At 42.6% G+C, this 21,485-nt stretch overlaps 1 protein-coding gene across 6 annotated transcripts in view; it reads left to right on the forward strand.

Moving 5' to 3' along the window:
• Nucleotides 1-21,485, forward strand: part of LOC130275301 (transmembrane channel-like protein 2-B) — a 147,903-nt gene that overhangs the window by 27,919 nt on the left and 98,499 nt on the right. For all 6 annotated transcript variants that reach the window (XR_008844729.1, XM_056523120.1, XM_056523144.1 and 3 more), the window contains one exon: nt 3,474-3,564. Coding sequence is in view for 5 of the 6 variants with exons in the window: in XM_056523120.1 (XP_056379095.1) it covers nt 3,474-3,564 (91 nt within the window). In the remaining variant the exon portion in view is untranslated. The remainder of the gene's footprint in view (nt 1-3,473; nt 3,565-21,485) is intronic.

Consider the following 21,485-nt stretch of genomic DNA (forward strand, 5'->3'; position numbering starts at 1 on the left):
CTATGTGGGACAGTGTCAAAAGCCTTACTAAAATCTAGATATGCGATGTCTACTGCCCCTCTGCCATCTATTAGTTTAGTCACCCAATCAAAAAATTCAATACAATTTGTTTGACATGATCTCCCGGAAGTAACCCATGTTGTCTTTCATCTTGCAATCCATGGGATTTTAGATGTTCCACAATCCTATCCTTTAGTAGAGTTTTTAATAATTTCCCCACTATTGATGTCAGACTTACTGGCCTATAGTTGCTTGAATCCTATCTACTACCTTTCTTTCTTGTGATTTCCAATATTCCGGGATGACCCCTATTACCAGTGATTGGTTAAATAAATCTGTTAACGGTTTTGCTAGCTCACCACTAAGCTCTTTTAATAACTTTGGGTGTATCCCATCAGGCCCCTGTGACTCATTTGTCTTCACTTTAGACAGCAAATGTAGAACCTCTTCCTCTTTGAAGACACATGCATCAAATGATTCATTATTCTTCCTCCCTAATGGAGGTCCTTTTCCTTCTTTTTCTTCTGTAAGAACTGAACAGAAGTATTCATTAAGGCAGTCGGCTAGCCCTTTATTCTCTTCTACATACCTTCCTTCCTTTGTTTTTCATTTAGTTATTCCTTGTTTTTATTTCCTATTTTCACTTATATATCTGAAGAATGTCTTATCCCCTTTTTTCACAGACTGAGCTAGTTTTTCTTCTGCATGTGCTTTAGAAGTTCTTATAACTTGCTTGGCCTCTTTCTGTCTAGTCTTTTAGATTTCCCTATCTTCATTGCTCTGGGTTGTTTTATAATTACTAAATGCTAGCTTTTAGTTTTTTATGATTTTGGCCACTTCTGCTGAGTACCACAGTGGTCTCTTCCTTTTTCTGCTTTTACTGACAGGTCTAATGCAATTTTCTGTTGCCTTCAATAATGCATCTTTTAAGTAGTCCCATTTCTCCTGGACTCCATGTAATCCGTTCCAGTCTGATAGGGACTCAATTATGACTAATCTCACTTTTAAAAAGCTTGTTTTTCTAAAATCTAAAACTTTTGTTTTTGGGTGGTGTGACTCCTTCACTGTTCTTATATTAAACCACACTGACTGGTGACCACAAGATCCCACACTTTTGCCTACAATAACATGATATACCAAATCCCCATTTGTCAATACCAATTTCAAAATGGCCTCCCTCTGGGTTGGCTCCTCAACCACTTGTTGTAGAGATAATCCCAGTAGGGAATTTAGAATATCTGTACTCCTGACAGAACTAGCTATTTTGGTTTTCCAGTTTATATCCGGAAGATTGAAGTCTCCCATAATGATAACTTCTTTTTTCATTGTCATTTTAGCTATTTCTTCAACTAGTAGATCATCTAATTCTTTAACTTGGCCAGGTGGTCTGTATATCACACCTACACAAGTTACTGCATGATTACCAAACTGCAACGTAACCCAAACTGACTCTATGTTTGCCTCACTAACTTGTATTAGGTTACATTTTATGCTATCTCTCACATATAGGCCCACTCCTCCTCCTTTCTTGCCTTCTCTATCTCTTCTGTATAAAGAGTACCCTGTTATGGTTATGTCCCAGTCATTACTTTCATTAATCCATGTCTCAGTAACAGCCACAAAATCTACATTCTCTGATGCCATTATTGACCCAAGTTCATTGATTTTATTACCTAAACTGCAGGCATTTGTAGACAGGACTCTGAGCTTGTAATTTCTTAACTTCTGTGCTACTTACATGTTCTGGCATTGTTTCGAGGGGCAATTGGATATTGGACTAATGGAGTTTTAGTCTTTTGCCCCCTCCCCCTTCCTAGTTTAAATACTCCTTAGCAAATTCTTGGAATCGTTCACTGAGTACATTCGTTCCTTTGAAAGAAAGATGCAAACCATCTTTTTTGTACAGTTCCTTTCTATTCCAAGTATAGCTATCATGAGACACAAAGCCAAATCCTTGCTCTTGACACCATTTACTAAGCCATAAGTTGAACTCCTTAATGTGCCTCTGCCTATCATTCTGAACATTATACATAGGCAGAACTTCAGAAAATGAAACAGTGGATGCAAAATCCTGTACATCATTACCAAGTGTGATTAAAGATTCCTTCACTTCTGAAACTTCATTGCAAGCCAGGTCATTCACCCCTAGATGGACAAGAACATCCACGTCCCTTTCCTGCTTTGCTTACTTGACAGTAGTAAGAATATGTCTTCTATTTCTTCTAGCGGGAACACCCAGGAGACATCTCACAAAACCATTTTCCTTAAAAGGGTATTCCAGGCAAAACCTTTTTTTATATATATCAACTGGCTCCAGAAAGTTAGACAGATTTGTAAATTACTTCTATTAAGTAGAAGTGCATGATGGTAGAATATCCCCAAAGGAACTGCACAGCTCCCGGGACATGAGTCATCAGAGAGCAGTTAGACAGAAAACAACAACTCAACTTCAGAAGCTAATAACTATTGGAAGGATTAAGATTTTTTAACAGAAGTTATTTACAAATCTGTTTAACTTTCCAGAGCCAGTTGATATATAAAAAAAAGTTTTGGCCTGGAATACCCCTTTAAGCTACACACTTCTTATGATTGAATCTTCCAGCAACAGCTGCTTTCTTTGAGATTTTACTTTATCTTTTTTGTCCTTGGCTGCAGTCTTACATACATTAGACATGAGAGTCAACGGTTCCTCACCTTCTGTTCTTGAGCCAATATCCATGTTGCCCTTACATTCTAGGAGTGCTGCAAATGAATTATGGAGAACCACAGACTGTGGGACATGTCTTCTATCCACAACTCTAAGTCTTCCAGTACCCACAGTAACCCATCTTCCATTTCTAGGGGTCAAGATAGCAAAAGTTATTCATATTTTGTCCCTTTATGGTCAGACCAACTGTATTGTAATTTACAATTATTACCTGTAAGTACATTCCACACCATGTGAAGTACTGTTTTTTTTTAGGTCCCCCGATAACCCCTTTAATATTTAAAATCATGTAATTGCAATGGAAGTGAAACAAAAAAAATTACATTTAGGATGGTAGCAACAATCACAGGAAATCTCAAGATAGGAATAAAGATCAATGGTTGAGAAACTAGCAAATAGCTGGAATTAGCAGAGTCACTTAGTACCAATCCAGTAAAAAAAAAAAAAAAGGGATTGTCAAATTCAGACAAGTGGTCAGCAACAGAGACAGTAAGTCCAGAGCCAAAGAAAAGGAGAGATGAGGGTTACAAAAGGTTGCAAACTGTATAAAATCGATGGTATACAACATACATAGCTTGTAAACCATGTTTATTGGGTGTTACTGCTTTGCTGTGTATTGGTTTTGAGCACAAGTAGGTAAAGCCTTGTTAGAGTAATATTGAATCAAATAACTTTTGGATGTTATCATTAGCAACACAGTGAGTGCAGCCATCCTTTCCACTTTTTTGGACTTAATAAAGTGTATAATGCATATTCATGTGACCAGGGAAGCCCAAGACTATGTTGAACAACGAGAAGGTACACTTGGACGTGGAAAAGGAAGAAAACTCTACGCCTATAAAATCATGATGACTAAGGTAACGTCACATGGAATTATAGTACATTGGGGGAATTTACTACTGTTTGATGAGTGTCCGACATGCCAACTGCATTGTGTGAGGTGTATTTTTTTGTAGCATTATCTTGGTGGACATTGCTTAGTAAATCCCTATCCAGATGCCAAAAGTACAGTAATTTAGGCTTCCACTTTTTTTGGTATAGCCTATGGCAAAAATTGCACTAGAAATGAGCCTTTTTCATTAGTAAATTTATTGAGAAAGCACACATCACTCTGGCCAACCTCCTTTTTTGTAGATGAAACCTCTGAACGTGAATAAGCCACAAAAAGTATTGACCGACACAGAAAGCGTACCTGTCAGATGCCCCACCCCCCAAAAAATTTTTTTATAAGTTGCTCAGTACCTCATTCTGATCATGTACATCTAATTTTTATGTGTCTATGGCCTATAATTCATTGCTCAGTGAGGTTTCTGTCCAGAATCATGGGGCGTGTCCCTCTCTTCTTCTCACTGTGATGACTTCTCCCTCTCCCTCCCTCTGCTCTGACTCACAGAGGGCTGGATGCAAGCACAACAGCTCTGGACCTTCCTGCAGCCCTGTCAATCACTCATGTGTCCATGACGTGTTGATGACCACTGGACACTGCAGGACTGGAATGTGTCCCAGGAGGCAGGGGGACCCCTAGTGGCCACTTATTTGACTGGCTTTTTCAGTATGAAACACTAAAAATTCTCTGATGAAAGCAATTACAAAACATATTGAAGGACATTTATCAAGGGATTTAAGGTTCTTTTTTTGCTTACAAAAATTGCACCAAAAGTCCCATGTGCACCTATGCAATTTTTTGTGCGACTTTTGGCTGTAAACAAAAATCTACAAACAGCTTTCAAAAGCAAATTTCAGTTTTCACTTTGCAGTGGTCAGGGATTTATCAAGTGAGAAAGTCGCACAAAAAGTCGCAACACCACCAAAGCAGCCCGGACCTGGCTTACAAAACTTGCTTTGGAAAGCAGAATTTATATTTCCCACTGACAATCGTGATCACGGCTCCATTAGGAAATATGAAATTACAGCTGTACAAAGGAGCCTGGGCTGGCCTAAATCTGCAGCCGCCCCATCTCCCCCTTATTTAATCCCCGCTAAACTCTCGCAAGGACTGGGGCACTGTTTTACATCTCCCTGCTTGTCTCCCACCACCCTGTGCTGCACATCTACTATCTGCATGTTGCAAGATTACAACTCCCAGCATGCCCTCACTGTAAGGTCATGCTGGGAGTTGTAGGGGTGGGTAAGGGGGGTGGGAGATGTTCGGTGCGGAAGACAAGTGGGGAGATGATGAAACATGATGAAACATCTGATGAAACATGATGTCAGCACTGAAGACTCCTGCACCCAGGCTCCTTTTAAAAAAAATCATGGCACCGCTGATCTATCTCCCACAGCTGCGGTTCACAACCTGGGGTACTTGTACCCCCAGGGGTATGCAGCAGCGCTCCTGTGGGGTACGCTTAAAAAATCTGTAATGGCAGCCGCTGTCTGGCAAATTACCGGCGCAGTGCCTCGTGCGCGCCAGTATAATATGCCAGACTTCACAAGAATTAGCATTACAGTGTATTTAAAAAGTTCTGGGGCAGGCTGAGGAGGAGGTGAGAGGCGGCCCTCTTCCCCATGCCTATGTAAGTTCTGAAATGGGGGCCCTGCAGACAGAAACAAACGATTGCAGATCCAGCTCTGCAATCGCTATTAGTTTTCTGCTAAAGCTCTGAGCGCTCAATTTCTCCCTGCTGAGTACAATGGAGGTGACAGGGGGCAGTGTGTGAGGTGAATGGAGGTGAAAGGGGGCAGTGTGTGAGGTGAATGGAGGTGACATGGGGCAGTGTGTGAGGTGAATGGAGGTGACAGGGGACAGTGTGTGAGGTGAATGGAGGTGACATGGGCAGTGTGTGAGGTGAATGGAGGTGACAGGGGGCAGTGTGTGAGGTGAATGGAGGTGACATGGGGCAGTGTGTGAGGTGAATGAAGGTGACAGAGGGCAGTGTGTGAGGTGAATGGAGGTGACAGGGGGCAGTGTGTGAGGTGAATGGAGGTGACAGGGGGCAGTGTGTGAGGTGAATGGAGGTGACATGGGGCAGTGTGTGAGGTGAATGGAGGTGACAGAGGGCAGTGTGTGAGGTGAATGGAGGTGACAGGGGGCAGTGTGTGAGGTGAATGGAGGTGACAGGGGGCAGTGTGTGAGTACAATGGAGGTGACAGGGGGCAGTGTGTGAGTACAATGGAGGTGACAGGGGGCAGTGTGTGAGTACAATGGAGGTGACAGGGGGCAGTGTGTGAGTACAATGGAGGTGACAGGGGGCAGTGTGTGAGTACAATGGAGGTGACGGGGCAGTGTGTGAGTACAATGGAGGTGACAGGGGGCAGTATGTGATTACAATGGAGGGGACAGGGGGCAGTGTGTGAGGTGAATGGAGATGACAGGGGGCAGTGTGTGAGTACAAATGAGGTGACAGGGGGCAGTGTGTGAGTACAATGGAGGTGACAGGGGGCAGTGTGTGAGTACAATGGAGGTGACAGGGGACAGTGTGTGAGGACAATTGAGGTGACAGGGGGCAGTGTGTGAGGACAATGGAGGTGACAGGGGGCAGTGTGTGAGTACAATGGAGGTGACAGGGGACAGTGTGTGAGGACAATTGAGGTGACAGGGGGCAGTGTGTGAGGGCCATGGAGGGGATGTAAGGGACATGTACAGTGTTTGGGGGGATGTTAGTGATGGGGGGACAGTGTGTGGGGGAATGTTAGTGATGGGGGGGAAGTGTGTGGGGGAATTTTAGTGATAGGGGACAGTGTGTGGGGGAATGTTAGTGATAGGGGGACAGTGTGTGGGGGACTGTTAGTAATAGGGGGACAGTGTGTGTGGGGAATGTTAGTGATAGGGGGGAAGTGTGTGGGGGGATTTTAGTGATAGGGGGACAGTGTGTGGGGGACTGTTAGTAATAGGGGGACAGTGTGTGTGGGGAATGTTAGTGATAGGGGGGAAGTGTGTGGGGGGATTTTAGTGATAGGGGGACAGTGTGTGGGGGAATGTTAGTGATGGGGGGGACAGTGTATGGGGGAATGTTAGTGATAGGGGGCAGTGTGTGGGAGGGATTTAATGAGTCCATATAAGTCCTTAAATGTCCATCACAGTATTTCCTGGTCCAGTCACATTCTCTCCAAACACACCACTTTAAAAACAACCCCACAAATGTAAATTACTAAACACTACTTAATAATTATAATAATAATAATAATAATAATAATAACAAATAATAATCATAATAATTATAACCTTAAAACTAAAAACCCCTGGCCCGGTTGCATTTCTCTAACCCAAAATAAATAAATGATTAATTTGTGTCACAAACCACCAAACACCACAAACGGAAAATACAAAAAAAAATTATAATTTTTTTTGGCCCTGAGCTGGTCACACATCCCATGCCCCCAATACATGATAACAGACGTCCATGAACAAGTCCAGAATTATTTTTTTATACATATAGAGTCCCATAGGAACCCCCCTCCCCCTTTTTCCCACCACCCAACCTAAACTAAACCCCAACACAATGTGATAAACCAACCCCTAGAAAAATAAAATGCTAATATAAACAAACACTAAATATAAACACAAAATATATAAATACACAAACAGAAATGTGGTAGCTTGGGGGTGTAGGATATATGGGGTGTAGCTGTGCAGTAACTAAAGGGTGCTTGTTTAAACCTTATCACTTGTGACGCCAGGGTGGGGCTCCTCTGTATATGCTTGTCCTATCGCTACCCATCTCAAGAGCGATAGGGAGGTATAATAAATTAATGTCCACAACCGGAGGGTTTTCAGAAAACTGTCGGAACCTTTACTGCAGGTTTTATGCAACATTAAACAGGAACAGTCTTTGTACAATCAGAGTCTACGAGGATCCTGACAGTTGGTTGGGACCTTGTGAGTTTTAAGCTCAGGAGATTTATATGCGCTGTTCTGCTGGATTTAGGGGATTGAGTTTAGGTCCAGCAGTCACGCTAGCTTTAGCGGCTTTCTGACAACAGTGCTCTCTTCTGACACCTCTGCTTATCTCAGGAGCTGTCCGAAGGATTAGAGGTTTGCTATTTGGATATGCTCCTACTCTGGACAGTTCCTGAGACAAGCAGAGGTGTCAGCAAAGAGCACTGTTGTCATACAAAAAAGAACAACTCAACTGCAGCAGCTGATAACTACTGGAAGGTTTACGATTTTTTAATAGAAGTAATTTACAAATCTGTTTAACTTTCTGAAGCCAGTTGATATAAAAAAAAAAAAAAAAAAGTTTTTTTCTGGATAACCCCTTTTAACCCCTTAAGGACCAGGCCATTTTATACCTTAAGGACCGGAGCGTTTTTTGCAATTCTGACCACTGTCACTTTAAACATTAATAACTCTGGAATACTTTTAGTTATCATTCTGATTCTGAGATTGTTTTTTCGTGACATATTCTACTTTAACTTAGTGGTAAAATTTTATGGTAACTTGCATCCTTTCTTGGTGAAAAATCCCAAAATTTGATGAAAAAAATGAAAATTTTGCATTTTTCTAACTTTGAAGCTCTCTGCTTGTAAGGAAAATGGATATTCAAAATATTTTTTTTTGGGGTTCACATATACAATATGTCTACTTTATGTTTGCATCATAAAATTTATGAGTTTTTACTTTTGGAAGACACCAGAGGGCTTCAAAGTTCAGTAGCAATTTTGAAATTTTTCACAAAATTTTCAAACTCACTATTTTTCAGGGACCAGTTCAGTTTTGAAGTGGATTTGAAGGGTCTTCATATTAGAAATACCCCATAAAAGACCCCATTATAAAAACTACACCCCCTAAAGTATTCAAAAAAACATTCAGTAAGTGTATTAACCCTTTAGGTGTTTCACAGGAATAGCAGCAAAGTGAAGGAGAAAATTCAAAATCTTCATTTTTTACACTCGCATGTTCTTGTAGACCCAATTTTTGAATTTTTGCAAGGGATAAAAAGGAGAAAATTTTTACTTGTATTTGAAACCCAATTTCTCTCGAGTAAGCACATACCTCATATGTCTATGTTAATTGTTCGGCGGGCGCAGTAGAGGGCTCAGAAGGGAAGGAGCGACAAATGGTTTTTGGGGGGCATGCCGCATTTAGGAAGCCCCTATGGTGCCAGGACAGAAAAAAAAAACACATGGCATACCATTTTGGAAACTAGACCCCTCAGGGAACGTAACAAGGGGTAATGTGAACCTTAATACCCTACAGGTGATTCACGACTTTTGCATATGTAAAAAAAATATATATTTTTTTTACCTAAAATGCTTGGTTTCCCAAAAATTTTACATTTTTAAAAAGGGTAATAGCAGAAAATACCCCCCAAAATTTGAAGCCCAATTTCTCCCGATACAGAAAACACCTCGCATGGGGGTAAAAAGTGCTCTGCTGGTGCACTACAGGTCTCAGAAGAGAAGGAGTCACATTTGGCTTTTTGAAAGCAAATTTTGCTCTGGGGGCATGCCACATTTAGGAAGCCCCTATGGTGCCAGAACAGCAAAAAAAAAACCACATGGCATACCATTTTGGAAACTAGACCCCTCGGGGAACGTAACAAGGGGTAACGTGAACCTTAGTGCCCTACAGGTGTTTCACGACTTTTGCATATGTAAAAAAAAATTTATTTTTTTACCTAAAATGCTTGTTTTCCCAAAATGTTTACATTTTTAAAAAGGGTAATAGCGGAAAATACCCCCTAAAATTTGAAGCCCAATTTCTCCCGATTCAGAAAACACCCCATATGGGGGTGAAAAGTGCTCTGCTGGCGCACTACAGGTCTCAGAAGAGAAGGAGTAACATTTGGCTTTTTGAAAGCAAATTTTGCTCTGGGGGCATGCCGCATTTAGGAAGCCCCTATGGTGCCAGAACAGCAAAAAAAAAACACATGGCATACCATTTTGGAAACTAGACCCCTCGGGGAACGTAACAAGGGGTAATGTGAACCTTAATACCCTACAGGTGTTTCACGACTTTGGCATATGTAAAAAAAAATATATTTTTTTTACCTAAAATGCTTGTTTTCCCAAAACTTTTACAATTTTAAAAAGGGTAATATCAGAAAATACCCCCCAAAATTTGAAGCCCAATTTCTCCCGAGTACGGCGATACCCCATATGTGGCCCTAAACTGTTGCCTTGAAATACGACAGGGCTCCAAAGTGAGAGCGCCATGCGCATTTGAGGCCTAAATTAGGGACTTGCATAGGGGTGGACATAGGGGTATTCTACGCCAGTGATTCCCAAACAGGGTGCCTCCAGCTGTTGTAAAACTCCCAGCATGCCTGGACAGTCAACGGCTATCTGGCAATACTGGGAGTAGTTGTTTTGCAACAGCTGGAGGCTCCGTTTTGGAAACAGTGGCGTACCAGACGTTTTTCATTTTTATTGGGGAGGGGGGCTGTGTAGGGGTATGTGCATATGTAGTGTTTTTTACTTTTTATTTTATTTTGTGGTAGTGTAGTGTAGTGTTTTTAGGGTACAGTCGCACGGGCGGGGGTTCACAGTAGTTTCTCGCTGGCAGTTTGAGCTACGGCAGAAAATTTGACGCAGCTCAAACTTGCAGCCGGATACTTACAGTAATCCTCCGCCCATGTGAGTGTACCCTGTACGTTCACATTGGGGGGGGAACATCCAGCTGTTGCAAAACTACAACTCCCAGCATGTACGGTCTATCAGTGCATGCTGGGAGTTGTAGTTTTGCAACCGCTGGAGGCTCCGTTTTGGAAACAGTGGCGTACCAGACGTTTTTCATTTTTATTGGGGAGGGGAGGGGGGCTGTGTAGGGGTATGTGTATATGTAGTGTTTTTTACTTTTTATTTTATTGTGTGTTAGTGTAGTGTAGTGTTTTTAGGGTACAGTCGCACGGGCGGGGGGTTCACAGTAGTTTCTCACTGGCAGTTTGAGCTGCGGCAGAAATTTTGCCGCACCTCAAACTTGCAGCCGGATACTTACTGTAATCCTCCGCCCATGTGAGTGTACCCTGTACGTTCACATTGGGGGGGGGGGAACATCCAGCTGTTGCAAAACTACAACTCCCAGCATGTACGGTCTATCAGTGCATGCTGGGAGTTGTAGTTTTGCAACAGCTGGAGGCACACTGGTTGTGAAACACCGAGTTTGGTAACAAACTCAGTGTTTTGCAACCAGTGTGCCTTCAGATGTTGCAAAAGCTACAACCCCCAGCATGTACGGACAGCGGAAGGGCATGCTGGGTGTTGTAGTTATGCAACAGCTGGAGGCATACTACTTTGGCTGGGGATGCTGGGGATTGTAGTTATGCAACAGATGGAGACACACTGGTTTGCTACTTAACTCAGTGTGCCTTCAGCTGTTGCAAAACTACAACTCTCAGCAGTCACCGACAGCCAACGGGCATGCTGGGAGTTGTAGTTATGCAACCAGCAGATGCACCACTACAACTCCCAGCATGCACTTTAGCTGATTGTGCATGCTGGGAGTTGTAGTTACACAACAGCTGAATATACACTTTTCCATAGAAAGAATGTGCCTCCAGCTGTTGCATAACTACAGCTCCCAGCATGCCCTTGTTGCATGCTGGGAGCTGTTGCTAAGCAACAGCAGGAGGCTGTCACTCACCTCCAACGATCCAGCCGCACAGGTCAGTCCCTCGTCGTCTCCGCCGCCGCCGCTGCTCCTGGGGCCCCGATCCCAACAGGGACGCCGGGGATCGGGGTCCCCAGCACCAGGGGTCGTCTTCCCGCACCCGCTCACGTCCTCCGGAAGAGGGGCGGAGCGGGTTGCGGGAGTGACACCCGCAGCAGGCGCCCTGATTGGTCGGCCAGTAATCCGGCCGACGAATCAGAGCGATCGTGAGGTGGCACCAGTGCCACCTCACCCCTGCAGCCTCTGGCTGATCGGGGCCGTCTCTGACGGCCCCGATCAGCCAATAATTCCGGGTCACCGGGTCACTGGAGACCCGATTGACCCGGAATCCGCCGCAGATCGCTGGACTGAATTGTCCAGCGATCTGCGGCCATCGCCGACATGGGGGGGTCATAATGACCCCCCTGGGCGATATGCCCCGATGCCTGCTGAACGATTTCAGCAGGCATCGGGGACCGGCTCCGCTCCAGATGGTTGCGGGGGGGCGGTAAAACACATGACGTTCTCATACGTCATGTGTCCTTAAGGACTCGGAAATGGAGACGTATGAGAACGTCATGTGTCCTTAAGGGGTTAATGATGGTTTGAGTAAAGTCCTAATCTCTTCCGTGCACTTTGAGAAAACAACCATCCGCAAGTCTAATTCCAATGGAATGAGCAAAAAGTACACTTTTTATCCCTCACTTGATTAAAACTTAACTTTTAATTAAACAATAAAGTGGATATTCAGAGCTATAAGTGATTTTAAAAGATCCAGCATTTTAGCACCACATGTATTAATGTACTTGTTGTCCCTAGGGACCAACTGAATTTAGGAATCTACTCAGCGCATCTGCAGAATGCGCTGATTAAGGGTGCTTTTGCTGATATTTAAAATGCTAACACACTGTCCCTCCTAACATGTTTCGCCACCAAAGTGACGTCTTCAGAGGTTAGGGAACAATGGCTGTAAGAACGCAGCGTAGAGGGTTTATATAACCTCCCTTACCAAAGTCACAGCCCCTTCCTGTGTTTAACCATCCAATAGGGAACTATCAATAAGATTGGCAGTTCACCTACCCAATTGCCAGGATTATTAGATTAGCCAATCACAATGATGACACCTGGGCAGGTACTTACCTCCCCAGGTATACGTTAACTTACCTGTCTATCTTCCCCAACTGTAATCTGGTAGGTCAATTCATTAACACTCACGGAACTCCGTCAGTTCCGGTTTCTTCTGCGCTAAATCACGGCAGATCCCTAATGCGCCTGTGTGAAAAACCACGCTTGCGCTCTAGATTGTAAACAAACAACGTCACCACGTAAGCTAGCGCATGCGCCCGTCCACCAGTCAATCGCGCATGCGAAAAAACTTAGAAAGTAGAACGTAGTGGCCGGAATCAAAGCGCGCATGCGGGAAAACTTAGAACTAGAAGGGTAGTGACTGCAGATTAACATGAATAGGGGAAGACTAAGTTTAATGGGTGCTCACTAATAATAGCTTAAATCCAACCTAAAAAAGTTCTGTTAATCACTGTATCAGAAACAATGTAAATATTCTTTTTACAACTATGGATCCATTACTAGGTAAGTATGTCCCAATCAAAAAAGGGGGAGGGGCAGGCAACTGTCAACCATATAGGATTTACTTGTAAAATATTGTGTACAAAAGATTAGGATTGACGAGGCTCCGTATACAATATTAGATATAGTTGGTAATAAACCAAATATACTATATACATCTGTCTTTATTGTGTGTATGCTCCATACTACATACTGGACCATTATTCAAGGATTGATTGCTGGCCAGCATGTTATGCATGTTAATCTGCAGTCACTACCCTTCTAGTTCTAAGTTTTCCCGCATGCGCGCTTTGATTCCGGCCACTACGTTCTACTTTCTAAGTTTTTTCGCATGCGCGATTGACTGGTGGACGGGCGCATGCACTAGCTTACGTGGTGACGTTGTTTGTTTACAATCTAGAGCGCAAGCGTGGTTTTTTACACAGGCGCATTAGGGATCTGCCGTGATTTAGCGCAGAAGGAACCGGAACTGACGGAGTTCCGTGAGTGTTAATGAATTGACCTACCAGATTACAGTTGGGGAAGATAGACAGGTAAGTTAACGTATACCTGGGGAGGTAAGTACCTGCCCAGGTGTCATCATTGTGATTGGCTAATCTAATAATCCTGGCAATTGGGTAGGTGAACTGCCAATCTTATTGATAGTTCCCTATTGGATGGTTAAACACAGGAAGGGGCTGTGACTTTGGTAAGGGAGGTTATATAAACCCTCTACGCTGCGTTCTTACAGCCATTGTTCCCTAACCTCTGAAGACGTCACTTTGGTGGCGAAACATGTTAGGAGGGACAGTGTGTTAGCATTTTAAATATCAGCAAAAGCACCCTTAATCAGCGCATTCTGCAGATGTGCTGAGTAGATTCCTAAATTCAGTTGGTCCCCAGGGACAACAAGTACATTAATACATGTGGTGCTAAAATGCTGGATCTTTTAAAATCACTTATAGCTCTGAATATCCACTTTATTGTTTAATTAAAAGTTAAGTTTTAATCAAGTGAGGGATAAAAAGTGGACTTTTTGCTCAGTCCTTTTGGGCTGAGTTGAGGTATAAAATAAACATATGTTTAGTCCACCCCTCACTAGGGTCATTGATCCTTGTGATCATCATTTTTGAGTAATTCCAATGGAGTCCCACCTGTTTTGGTGCTGGTCCATGTTTTTTATGCCTTCCAGCAGGGGGTGAGTTGAAAAAGGTTTCTTAGCCATAACAAAATAAGTGCTGACAGGTAAAGTTAATAATGTTGATTATTTTGCAACAATGGCACCTATCATAAGGCAGAATATGTTAGGCAACAAGTGAACAGTCAGTCCTCCAAACTGGTGTTTTGTACGCCATCAAAAGTGTAAGGATCTGAGTGACTTTGACAAATTATGATGACTAGATCACAGGGTCCATGCATATCAAAAACAGTAAGTTGTGTGAGGTGTTTCCAGTATGCAGTGGTCAATAACAAGTCTTCAACTGACAAGAGGTCCTTGGGTACCTAAGTCTCTTTTAAAGGCTGACCTGTTTTGTCTGATTCCTCAGAAGATCTACTATAGCAGAAAAATTATTGCCTGATATGTCAGAAAGCTGTCTGAACATATAGTGCTGCAGACTTTCAGAATTTTCATGCTGACCCCTGGCAAGTGCCAAAAAACCCTATAATAGGCATGAAAGCATTAGAATTGGACAATGGACCATGATAGAAAAGTGTAGCCTGGCCTAATGAATTACATTCTCTTTTATATCACGCAAACATTGGAAAAATTGTGGAAAAGAATGCACCAGGATGCACTATGAGAAGAAGCAGAGGCAGTGGTGCTCTAGAGCAGTGGTCTTCAACCTGCGGACCTCCAGATGTTGCAAAACTACAACTCCCAGCATGCCCGGACAGCCATCGGCTGTCTGGGCATGCTGGGAGTTGTAGTTTTGAAACATCTGGAGGTCCGCAGGTTGAAGACCACTGCTCTAGACCATGATCTGCTAGGAAACTTTGGGTTCTGCCCAGGGCCGGATTAAGAGGATCATGGGCCTGGTGAAGATTTTGATGGGCCTTTTTATCGAAATATATAAAATGAAAAAGCAACACAAAGCAATTTTGTTTAACACAAATAAAGCGCATCCGTCACATGTTTTATGCACATTAAATTACCAGGATAGCTGAATACATGTTAGTGTCCAAAAGTTGCTGAGTTGCCCACAGCAACCAATCAGATCGCTTCTTTTATCTGATGTTACTAGGAGGATGTTAAACGCTGCTGGACTGCGCTTTTCTCTGCTGTAACACACACAAGCTCTGCGTCCTATGATCCTTCTGCAGTGTAATGAAGTGACTGGCCGCAATATGGCTGCGATTATATAGGGCTGTGACATCACAGGGGTGACTGGCTGCTGATAGGCTACATCCTGAATGTGATTCAGGGTAATCCCGCCTACTTCTCTTCCCGCCTACTTCTCTTCCCACCTTCCCAGGCGTCCTTGCCCCATGTACTGACATGTGGATCTGCCATCTTAGATGCCCTGGAGCCTGCACCGCAGTAAATGGAGTTTAATGAAGCGATTTGCACAATAGAAACGCAGCGATATTCGCATTCGTTGCAAATCGTATATTTTCTGAAATTCATAATGAATTCTGGATCGTCAGCTCTGATTCGCTCATCTCTAGACATAACTCTTACTTTTCGACCTACAGACTCATATAAGGGCTTGTTTTTTTGCGTCACCAATTATACTTTGCAATGTCAAACAAACAAATATATAAAATGCAATTTTGGGGTCTTTCTACACAGAGCACTTTATGCAAACAATCCCACATTGGGGGAGATTTATCAAAACCTGTGAAGAAGAGTGGTGCAGTTGCCCATAGCAACCAATCAGATCACTTCTTTCATTTTTCAGAGGCTTTTTAAAAAATGAAAGAAGCGATCTGATTGGTTGCTATGGGCACCTGCACCACTACTCTACACAGGTTTTGATAAGTCTCTCCCATTCGCTTTATTTTGTAGGTCCATACAATTACAACAATTCCCAAATTGGGCCATTGACCATGCAGATTACTCAACATTATAAGCAGCGATACCACTTTTTTTTTTTTTTTAAATGTTTCTTTGAAAAATTAGAAAAGGGAGGTCATTCAACTTTTATTAGGGAAAGGATTAATTCAATTTTATTATTACTTTTTTTTCGCAGGAAGGGGTCAAGCACACCTGTCTATAACTTCTAGGCCAATCTGTCTATAATAGCTGTGCTATTATAAGTAGATATGCCATTCAGGAGCATAAAAAAGCTAGGTGAGAACTTATCACCTAGCTTTTCTGTGCTCCTGAATGCCATTGCTGCTTATAGTCTATAAGGATAACTTACTATAAATTATAGGCAAATCTGTCTATATTAGCTTAACTAATATAAGCAGAAATGGCACTAAGGAGCACAGAATAGCTGGGTGACAATTTCTCGCCTAGATTTTTCATGCTTCTGAATGGCACACCTGCTTATAATAGCTCAGTTATTATAGGATTTACCTATAGACTTTAGTCAAATCTGTCTAAAATAGCTGAGCTATTATAAGCAGATATGCCATTCAAGAGAAGAAAAAAGCTAGGTGAGAAATTGTCACCTAGCTTTTCTGGGCTCCTGAATGGCATATCTGGTTACCATAGAATAGACAGATATGACAGAAAGGTTATAGGTAAATCTATCTATAATAGCTGAGCTATGATAAGCACCATTGCCATTCAGGTACACAGAAAAGCTAGGTGACAATTTCTCACCTAGTTTTCCATGCTCCTGAATGGCATGTCTGCCTATAAAAACTGAACTTTTATAGGCAGGCATGCCATTCAGGAGCATGGAAAAGCTAGGTGAGAAATTGTCACCTAGCTTTTCTATGTACCTGAATGGCAAGTCAGTTCATGACTGGTGGTGGTACCTTTTTGGGGGACTTCAGAGGCAGAGAACAATGAGCGCCGGCGGGACCTCAGCCGCTGTCACACAGTAACATTTTTTGACGGGCGTGGGCCAGGCAGGAAAGCAGCACATACCATCCTCTTTCTGACAGGGGGGAGGAGCATCCTACAATACCGTGACGTGAGTCACGCTGGTCAGGAGGTTACCCAGCCCATGTAACCACCAAGGCAGGGGAGGACTGAGAACACTCAGGGCCCTCGGACCAAATAAAGCAAGGGCCCCCTGTGAGGCTCCACCCATGGCCACAACTCTGCCACGCCCCTATCCAACTCAAATCTCTTCTTATGCCCCAACCTACACACAAAAGAAAAGAAAATATTTAACAAGTTAACATAGGTAAGATACTATTCCATGACCAAGAATACCAGTATACCAGGAGGAAATATATACACAATAACTTGATAATACCGCCATACTGTACTGAATAAAACCACTATACACAGACCAGTATTCCCCCCAGACAGTGCCCATACAGCAAAAGTTACCAGCTGTACACAGGGTCTGTATACCATATAAGTGATTATATACAAGACCAGGGCTGCCATCAGAAATGTTGGGGCCCCTTACACAACTCAAGCCCCTCCCCCCTGCCTACTAACTTCCACATTATCTATAAAAAAATATATTTGAAAACACAGGACAAGAAAAACAAGAGCCCTTTAGTTTAATGAGGAAGGAAAGAGGAATATACCCGGACCCAGTGACAGTGTATACTCGGACCCCAGTGACAGTATATACTCGGACCCCAGTGACAATATATACCCGGACCCCAGTGACAGTATATACCCGGACCCCAGTGACAGTATATACCCGGACCCCAGTGACAGTATATGCCCCTGCCCATCAGGACTATCCACTATATGGGGCAGAAGAGCAGCCGGGGAGAGTACACTGTATCACTGGGTACACTGGTATATTGGGTACACTGGTATATTGGGTACACTGTATCACTGGGTACACTGGTATATTGGGTATACTGGTATATTGGGTACACTGTATCATTGGGTACACTGGTATATTGGGTACACTATCATTGGGTACACTGGTATACTGGGTACAATGGTATACTGGGCACACTGGTATACTGGGTACACTGGTATACTGGGTACACTGGATAACTGGGTACACTGGTATATTGGGTACACTGGTATACTGGGTACACTGGGTACACTATCACTGGGTACACTATCACTGGATACACTGGTATATTGGGTACACTGGTATATTGGGTACACTATCATTGGGTACACTGGTATATTGGGTACACTGGTATACTGGGTACACTGGTATATTGGGTACACTGGTATACTGGGTACACTGGTATACTGGGTACACTGGATCACTGGGTACACTGGTATATTGGGTACACTGGTATACTGGGTACACTGGGTACACTATCACTGGGTACACTATCACTGGATACACTGGTATATTGGGTACACTGGTATATTGGGTACACTGTATCACTGGGTACACTATCACTGGGTACACTGGTATATTGGGTACACTGGTATATTGGGTACACTGGTATATTGGGTACACTATCACTGGGTACACTGGTATATTGGGTACACTGGTATATTGGGTACACTGGTATATTGGGTACACTTTATCACTGGGTACACTGGTATATTGGGTATACTGGTATATTGGGAACACTATCACTGGGTACACTGGTATATTGGGTACACTATCATTGGGTACACTGGTATATTGGGTACACTGGTATACTGGGTACACTGGTATACTGGGTACACTGAATCACTGGGTACACTGGTATATTGGGTACACTGGTATACTGAGTACACTGGGTACACTATCACTGGGTACACTATCACTGGATACACTGGTATATTGGGTACACTGGTATATTGGGTACACTATCATTGGGTACACTGGTATATTGGGTACACTGGTATACTGGGTACACTGGTATATTGGGTACACTGGTATACTGGGTACACTGGTATACTGGGTACACTGGATCACTGGGTACACTGGTATATTGGGTACACTGGTATACTGGGTACACTGGGTACACTATCACTGGGTACACTATCACTGGATACACTGGTATATTGGGTACACTGGTATATTGGGTACACTGTATCACTGGGTACACTATCACTGGGTACACTGGTATATTGGGTACACTGGTATATTGGGTACACTGGTATATTGGGTACACTGGTATATTGGGTACACTATCACTGGGTACACTGGTATATTGGGTACACTGGTATTTTGGGTACACTGGTTTATTGGGTACACTTTATCACTGGGTACACTGGTATATTGGGTATACTGGTATATTGGGAACACTATCACTGGGTAAACTGGTATATTGGGTACATTGTATCACTGGGTACACTGGTATATTGGGTACACTATATCACTGGGTACACTTGTATATTGGGTATACTGGTATATTGGGAACACTATCACTGGGTACACTGGTATATTGGGTACATTATATCACTGAGTACACTGGTATATTGGGTACACTGGTATATTGGGTACACTGTATCACTGGGTACACTGGTATATTGGGTACACTGTATCACTGGGTACACTTGTATATTGGGTACACTATCATTGGGTACACTGGTATATTGGGTACACTATATCACTGAGTACACTGGTATATTGGGTACACTATATCACTGAATACACTGGTATATTGGGTACACTATATCACTGAGTACACTGGTATATTGGGTACACTATATCACTGAGTACACTGGTATATTGGGTACACTATATCACTGAGTACACTGATATATTGGGTACACTATATCACTGAGTACACTGGTATATTGGGTACACTGTATCACTGGGTACACTTGTATATTGGGTACACTATCATTGGGTACACTGGTATACTGAGTACACTGGTATATTGGGTACATTGGTATATTGGGTACACTATATCACTGAGTACACTGGTATATTGGGTACACTATATCACTGAGTACACTGGTATATTGGGTACACTATATCACTGAGTACACTGGTATATTGTGTACACTATATCACTGAGTACACTGGTATATTGGGAACACTATCACTGGGTGCACTGGTATATTGGGTACATTGTATCACTGGGTACACTGGTATATTGGGTACACTATATCACTGGGTACACTTGTATATTGGGTATACTGGTATATTGGGAACACTATCACTGGGTACACTGGTATATTGGGTACACTGTATCACTGGATACACTTGTATATTGGGTACACTATCATTGGGTACACTGGTATATTGGGTACACTATATCACTGAGTACACTGGTATATTGGGTACACTATATCACTGAGTAAACTGGTATATTGGGTACACTATATCACTGAGTACACTGGTATATTGGGTACACTATATCACTGAGTACACTGGTATATTGGGTACACTATATCACTGAGTACACTGGTATATTGGGTACACTATATCACTGAGTACACTGATATATTGGGTACACTATATCACTGAGTACACTGGTATATTGGGTACACTGGTATATTGGGTACACTGTATCACTGGGTACACTTGTATATTGGGTACACTATCATTGGGTACACTGGTATATTGGGTACACTATATCACTGAGTACACTGGTATATTGGGTACACTATATCACTGAGTACACTGGTATATTGGGTACACTATATCACTGAGTACACTGGTATATTGGGAACACTATATCACTGAGTACACTGGTATATTGGGTACACTATATCACTGAGTACACTGGTATATTGGGTACACTATATCACTGAGTACACTGGTATATTGGGTACACTATATCACTGAGTACACTGGTATATTGGGTACACTATATCACTGAGTACACTGGTATATTGGGTACACTATATCACTGAGTACACTGGTATATTGGGTACACTATATCACTGAGTACACTGGTATATTGGGTACACTATATCACTGAGTACACTGGTATATTGGGTACACTATATCACTGAGTACCCTGGTATATTGGGTACACTATATCACTGAGTACACTGGTATATTGGGTACACTATATCACTGAGTACACTGGTATATTGGGTACACTGGTATATTGGGTACACTGTATCACTGGGTACACTTGTATATTGGGTACACTATCATTGGGTACACTGGTATACTGAGTACACTGGTATATTGGGTACACTGGTATATTTGGTACACTATATCACTGAGTACACTGGTATATTGGGTACACTTTATCACTGAGTACACTGGTATATTGGGTACACTATATCACTGAGTACACTGGTATATTGGGTACACTATATCACTGAGTACACTGGTATATTGGGTACACTATATCACTGAGTACACTGGTATATTGGGTACACTATATCACTGAGTACACTGGTATATTGGGTACACTATATCACTGAGTACACTGGTATATTGGGTACACTATATCACTGAGTACACTGGTATATTGGGTACACTATATCACTGAGTACACTGGTATATTGGGTACACTATATCACTGAGTACACTGGTATATTGGGTACACTATATCACTGAGTACACTTGTATATTGGGTACACTATGTCACTGAGTACACTGGTATATTGGGTACACTATATCACTGAGTACACTGGTATATTGGGTACACTATATCACTGAGTACACTTGTATATTGGGTACACTATATCACTGAGTACACTGGTATATTGGGTACACTATATCACTGAGT

This window comes from Hyla sarda, chromosome 1, assembly GCF_029499605.1.
Source record: "Hyla sarda isolate aHylSar1 chromosome 1, aHylSar1.hap1, whole genome shotgun sequence".
In the NCBI taxonomy this organism is placed as follows: Eukaryota; Metazoa; Chordata; class Amphibia; order Anura; family Hylidae; genus Hyla; species Hyla sarda.